We start from the raw sequence: 7,210 nt of genomic DNA, 5'->3' as shown, positions 1-7,210 counted from the left end.
CATGAAGGTAAAGCGTTTCTTTTAAAATGGGGGCTTCACATGCAATTTCAGAATCTCAAATGACACTACATAGGCTTGTTCCCAGTCTCCTTTTAGTGCAGTTCGGCAAATATCTGAAATGAACTTCACTCTGAGTTAAAAGTATCAGACAGAGATAGGGCTGAGCACCGCCGAGGCCTTCTGTGCTGCCCAGAGGCTCCAGAGAGCTCAGGACAGAAAACCCAATGGCCCCGAACTGAAGTGACTGCAGACACCTGCCTCTGTCATCGCAGAGCAGTCAGCCTCAGAGACAGAAAGCCCTGAGAAGGTCTCCTGGCTCAGGGCTCTTGGGTACCATGAATATCTGTAAAGGGCACCGGCCACTTTGCCCTCATTCCCCATAGAAAGCATCGTCACCCTCCCCACTCCACCTCCAGCGCTAAGGACAGCAAGCACTGACAGAAACCTGACCTCTCGGTGGTCTTCTCCCCCCACTCCAGTGCTCTCTGTCACCCTGGCTCTCTAGCTGCTCGCTTGAAGTGCACTTGGTTTTGATGCTAGAAAGGTGGTCATTATACCTGGGGAGGCCACCACTAGATGGCCAAGTCACTGGGTCTGGCCTGACTGTTGCTGGCCTCACTGGCCTTGCTTGTCCGTCTGGGTCTGTGGGGAGCTCAGGCGGCATGTGCACCTCCACAGCGGGGTCACTGCCCGCTGCCCCTCATCAGGAGTCACTTCCAATCTGCTCTCTCCCCGGATGCTGCTGTCCCCATTCTCCACACGACAGATTCTTTGCTGCCTTCTCTGCCCTCCTGAGGGGATTGCAGGGGGCTGCCTGGAGGGGTAAAGGAGGAGGATGTGGACACAGGTGGGGAGACCTTCCTCACAGAATCTGCTGCCCAGGCTCCTGGTTGGCCCAACTCTGCCTGTCGTTGTCGGTGGTGGTTACTATTGTAGAATTTGTCGGGGTGGCCCTTCCCTTGTGCCTGGGAAAGAGCTGCCATGTTGAAGGCTGATGCTGCTGGAGGGGCCCTGGAATGATGATGGTTGCCCATCCCAGGGAAGAGACAGAGTGCGTGTAGTAGAAGGGCGCCCCATAGTACCAGTGTCTGGCCTAGTGGGAGGGAAGTGGGGGCACATCCCCAGATATGATGGCCCCCACCCTGGATTCAGCGGTCTCTGGGTCATAGTGATTGGTCATGCCCTGTTTAAGCTTCTTCCAGCCCAGGTGGTATATCTCCAGCACGTTGAGTAAGAGGGACAGGCAGGCGATGGCCAGCATGAAGATGATGAAGATGGTCTTCTCTGTGGGCCTGGAGATGAAGCAGTCCACGAGGTTGGGGCAGGGCCACTGGTCACAGCGGTAGAGTGGCTCCAGGTGAAAGCCATACAGATAGTACTGCCCAACAATGAACCCCACTTCAAACAGCATCTTAAAGATGATGTTGAATATGTAGGTCCGGAGCAGGGCCCCAGCGATTCGGACCTTTCCCTGGTCGTCCCGCACTTGGGGACTATCCTTCTGGCCATGGTCGCTCTTTCCCTTTGCCTGCTCTTCCTCCCTGGCTCTCTTCTTCTCTTCCATGCGCATGATGTGCAGCACGTGCCCCAGGTAGATGAGGGTGGGCGTGGACACGAAGATGATCTGCAGCACCCAGAAGCGGGTGTGGGAGATGGGGAAGGCTTTGTCATAGCACACGTTCATGCAGCCCGGCTGCTGGGTGTTGCAGGTGAAACCTGACTGCTCATCTCCCCACACCGACTCCACCCCAGCTCCCAGCAACAAGATTCGGAAGATGAACAGGACCGTCAGCCAGACCTTGCCTATAACCGTGGAGTGCTCCTGTGCTGTATCCAACAGTCTCCCCAGAAGGCTCCAGTCACCCATGGCTCCAGACTGCCAGCCTGTAAGGGAACATAAGGGAACATGCTTGTTAATAATCGGGTAGGACAGGTGAGCTCAAGGTCAGCACATATGCACAGTGTGTGGGCTGTCCTGCAGATCTCTTCACACAATGTGTATGTGCATCTGTGTATAGTGTATACAATGTAAACATGAAGTTTACACTATCTTCATGTATACACTATACACAGATGCACATACACATTGTGTGAAGAGATCTGCAGGACAGCCCACATTGGGAAGCAGGAGGGCAGCCACACAATTACATTATATTCCAACTTCTATGTACAAGAACATCTGTACATCTGTACATTGTGTGGCTGCCCTCCTGGAAGCAGGAGGGCAGCCACACAATTACATTATATTCCAACTTCTATGTACAAGAACATCTGTACATCTGTTCTTGTACATAGAAGTTGGAATATAATGTAATTGTGTGGCTGCCCTCCTGCTTCCCAATGTGGGCTGTCCTGCAGATCTCTTCACACAATGTGTATGTGCATCTGTGTATAGTGTACTCATGTGTGTACACCTGTATGTGTGTGCATTGTGTACCTGTCTGCGAGTGTCATGACACATGGGTTAAACCAAGGCCTACAGCATGAATATAGTATTGTAGTCACCCTACAAAAGCATGGATTAAATGAGACAAACACGGGTTACTTAAGTCACTTCAGAGATGAGGAAATTGAGCAAGAAAGTCAAATGACTTTCCTAAAGGACACGAACCTCTCCCAGCCCCTAACTCCACCCTGGGCTCTTCCAGACTCTGCCTCTCAGGCTTCCTGTGCAGCTGGCCAATTCCTAATCTCACCTGTCCTGCTCTCGTGAGGTTAGAGTAATGTTCTCCTAAATTATGCCATGCTCATTCCACCTTCCTAACTTCTGCTGTATTAATCTGTTACCTTCTCCTCTTTTTACTTTCCTTTTGAATCTTTCTCTTTGCAAATGTTACATAAATGGTTCAGTCTGTGCATGTCCTTGGGCAGGAGCCTGTGTCTCTGACTGTAAGGTGGGGTTCATGGTCATAGGCAGTGAACTGCCTCTCGGGTAGAGGGAAGTAAGACCCGTGGGCCCACTTTGTGAAGGTGACAGTGCTCCCTGGACGCTGGGGACCAAGCCTACAAGGTGCCCTCCATGTGGCCTCTGCTCAAACGGGTCAGATGCTCCAAACTGGAACCAAAGACAGCACCGCTGTTCCCATGACCAGTCTGTGCAGTAAGGAACATACCAGTCTGTGCAGTAAGTATACCTACAAGAATAAAGAAAACTCTATCATGTTGAATCTTAAAAAATGCTTAACAACACTAATTTTTAGAAATTGGTTTGAAGGCAAATAAACAAATAAAACTTTACTCCATGTGATCTAAAAAAACAAAAACAAAACAAAAAACAAAAAACAGGCAAATGTCAGTCTTCGTTTTGAGTAAACTTCCAATGCTTTGTTTTGGTCACTTGAGCTCCATAGAGAAATCTTAGTCTTCATGTATCCTACCAGCCTCCTTGCCCCATATTATAACTGCCGTCTGTCTTATTCTGCATGTTTTTAGACATTAACAAGTTTCATTGAGAAACTTAATTATTCAACATGAAACAACCCACTCTCCAATGAAGGATGTCAGAAGTCAGGGAATCGTTCTAGGTTACATCCTGCTTCTCCTCCAACCTATCAGTTCTGACTCCTACACAGACCCCACAGCCATCCCACTGAGCCTGGGGGAATGCCATCAGCGCCAGACTGTCACAAGACCCCTAACTCTGCCCTTGGTCCTAGCCCCTCCCTCCATCTTGTTGGACATCTGCCTCTGGGACACAGGACAAGAGCCATGGCCAGTGTGCACAACCCAGGAGGACCTGGTCCAGCACTTTGGGCACCAAACTTCCTGTGGGCCCTGAAACACGACCTTTATGCATTAGCACATGCTGTGTCTTCAACTTAAACATGGTCTCAATCTTGAGATCTATTTGTGGAGATGGGAAAATTCAGGAGAATAGGGAGCTCTATAAGGGCAGAGAAGAAGTGTACTAATACTAATACACTTCTTCTCTGGGGAGGAGTGGAATTGGGACTGGGCTTAGGAGACATGGCTTTGGATAGAAGGGAGAGTGAAGGGAGCACCTTTTAAGAAGAGAGCGAGGTTCCTGTATGGTGGGAATACGTGTGATCATGTGACTGACACGGGGCATTGGATTAAAAGCAGTGAATTTAATGGCTGCTTGTCACATGGAGCTAGGCTGGGGCTATGTTTGCACACAGTAGGCATTCAGTAAGCACTGGTGGTGCACACGAACCGAAGAACTAGAGAGACATTAACCCACTGAGAGAGGGGAGAGAGATGCTAAAGTGTTGTTCAAGAAAGAAGGTGCCTGTCTATAGCCTGCTGGAACTCAGGAGAGGTGTGGTGACCTTGGAGGGAGTGTTGAAGGCCAGGCTGGATGTCAGGAGGGGCAAATGGAAAAGAGGAAGGACAGAGAAGAGAGACTTTCTGAAGACAAAAATAAAGCAGTGTGTAGTTTCTGAGCAGAGCCAGAGATGAGAGAGGTAGGAATGAGAGAAGAGTCTTACATGTCTGAGCCTGGTGAGTGGAAAAGTCGTGGGGGGATTCAAAGAGAAGGACATTGGCGGGGAGTGTGAATTTGAGATTGGAAGGGGAGGTGAGAACTTTGGTTTGGTGACTGTGTGGGTTAAAAGCAGTGGTGGGAGATTGGAGTGAGAGTGTCCAGCAGGAAGCTGGAGACCTGGGGTTAGAAGCAGCTGGGAAGAGGGTCTACACTGGTAGCTCCTCCTCTTCTGGGCGAGGGCCACAGTGCTAAGAATGGAGTTTAGAGACAGACGTCATGGGCAATGCAGCACAAGAGGTGAAGAAGATACAGAACAGACTCACTGCCTTTGGTGCCTGTAAAGGTGGCCAATGTGTGGTGGTGCCTCGTGAAGGACACGTGATCTGACAAGGTGGGTGAGGGCCTGAGACAGAGCAGAGCTGGAGACCAGAGACCTTGCCGGAGAGTCCATAGTCTTTAAGTTTTATTAGGTTCTTGGACTTTGTGTCCTGAAAATTTGTTTTATCCTTTCATATTTTAGTTTCATTATTGTTTCACCTAGTCATCTGGCAATGTTCATTTAGAAAAGTCTAACAGTAGGAGGAAAATGGTCAGGCAGATCCTGCATATTTGTAAAGATCAGACACCACAGAGCCAGCAGATGCAAGGAAACTGGGAAGGGCTAGGAGGAAGGTCACCCAGGACCAGGAGAGTCTGACTCCCCTGCAGATGCCTTTTAGGTCTTAGAAGGCTTATTCCCTTGTGAGCAGTCATCAAGAATGAGAACTGGAATGGCCCAGAATTGAGGAGACAGATGGAGGGCTTTGCAGAAAATGACTACAATGTCAACATTGTTCAGAACCTTCCAGAAGAAGGAGCCTGGTGATTTCACAATAAGGAGGCCAAGGATGGACCTAAAGTGACCACTTAGTGAAAGGATAGGAACAAAACCAAAGTCTGGGCAAGGGATGAAAGAGGTAAATTCATTTTACTACTACTTCATACCTAAGATTGGTCTCTACTTTTTTGTACTATTATTGGATTTTTATAGGAGTTAGAATCTCTAGAATGATTTAATAACATTTAGTATATTATACACAATATATGTTACTAATGTATTAGTGTGCAATACTGAATAAAATCCTCAAAATATGTATGTCCTATTTATTCTCTGCTAGCAACATATTCAAGTAATGGTAACATCAAAAAACCTAATTTTTGTTTCAATGCCTTGTATGTATGAGGCTTTGTAAAATGTCTATGATAGACAATTAACTTTAAGTTTCCAATATATAGTATAAAAGTTATTTTAGTTAAGAAAATGAATATCACATAAACTATAAGTAACATCCAAGGAATTCACATTCTCATTGGCAAACCATAAACTTTTGTTAAATGCCCTTATTCAAGACAGTTCTGAGCCGGTTAAACTTTGCTGTTCACCCTACACAGCACTGTCTGTCTGGCTGTTACAGTAGTGAAGCTTCTGAGAATTGCTTCACAGGAATAGCTGTGCCCCTTTTATTAGATGTTCATCTCAACGTGAACTAAACCTTTGCACCCATGAAATACGGACCAAATTAGCTGAGGTTTACTTTGAACACACTCACCTTTGGGAAATGAATTCCCTTTTCCTCTCTAAACTTTTACTGTCTGTGTTGCAATATTTGTCATAGCACACGATGGACTGCCAGTGAAATGACACACATATAGTAAATCAACATCATTTTGATCATTTGGGTCTGGGAGACCAATGACTAATTCATGTCTCAGCTGTTTGTATATAACTGGTTTTAATTTTTTCATTTTTATTGAATTTGTTGGGGTGACACCGGGTAACAAAATTATGCAGCTTTCAGGTTCACGGCCCCACAGCACATCATCACTGTATTGTGTTTTTGCCACCCCAAGTCAAATTTCCACCCCGCCTGGACCCTCCTCCACCTCACTCCACTCCCTCGCTCCCCCACAATCACCACACTGTAGTTGTTGTCCAAGAGTTTTTTCTCTTTTTCTTTATTTTTTACTAAATGCTTCCACACACCCACCCAGCCGCCCACATCCACAGCTGTCAGCCTACTTCTATGAGTCTCTCTCTATTTTGCTTGTTAGTTCATTTTGTTCATTACATTATATTTGAGTAAAGTATATATGGCGTATTTTGGTGATATCTTGATAAAATAAAAAGTGCCAACTCCACTAAAGCCCAGATGACAAATATTCATGACTAGGCGCTCTGCATCCGAGGTGGACTTCTGTCCACTAGAGCGGAGACAGCAAAGCCAGTGCCGTGTGTTCTTGCCACTTACTGGCAGGACAGCCCCTAAAAGAAAGGATGGCTGTGGTCAAATAAGCCTTTCCCACTCTAGTACCCAAACGCACATTTATGTGGAGAATCAGGTCCTGGCACTTATCGCTAAAGGGTTACTTTTTAAACGTTCCTTAAAGGGGTTTAAGAGGCACCATTGTTCTTAACAAAACAAAGAAGCTGTGCAGAGAGCAGGTGCTGCTAGACCAGCCCGGGGTGGGTGTCCCTCCCCGTGGCCCTGTGGCCCCTAAGTCCCCAGGGTTTAGTCACTGGAGCCCTCAGACCTGAAGTTCTAGAGCAAGTCCTGCTCCCCCACCCACAGGGGAGACGCCCTCGAGAAACCATGAAGTCATCCCCCACCACCAGCCTCCTGCCAATCCCCAGGAAATCTTTAGGGACCTCCAGCAGCACCGTAACCTCGATTAGCCCAAAGGACCCCAGAAAGTCCTGAGCCCCGCTCACCAGCCCTGATACTGCTA

The 7,210-nt window shown here is 47.5% G+C and overlaps 1 protein-coding gene across 1 annotated transcript; it reads right to left on the bottom strand.

Moving 5' to 3' along the window:
• Window positions 1-253: 253 nt before the first annotated feature.
• LOC311620325 (gap junction alpha-3 protein-like) lies at window positions 254-1,879 on the bottom strand. The gene has a single exon (XM_084879627.1). The coding sequence runs from the start codon at window positions 1,865-1,867 to the stop codon at window positions 1,094-1,096; it is 774 nt and encodes a 257-aa protein (XP_084735753.1). The 5' UTR covers window positions 1,868-1,879; the 3' UTR covers window positions 254-1,093.
• Between the last annotated feature and the right edge of the window lie 5,331 nt (window positions 1,880-7,210).

This window comes from Pipistrellus hanaki (genome assembly GCF_964339955.1).
Source record: "Pipistrellus hanaki genome assembly, chromosome: 3".
Classification (NCBI taxonomy): domain Eukaryota; kingdom Metazoa; phylum Chordata; class Mammalia; order Chiroptera; family Vespertilionidae; genus Pipistrellus; species Pipistrellus hanaki.
This window is presented reverse-complemented; position numbering and strand designations above follow the sequence as displayed.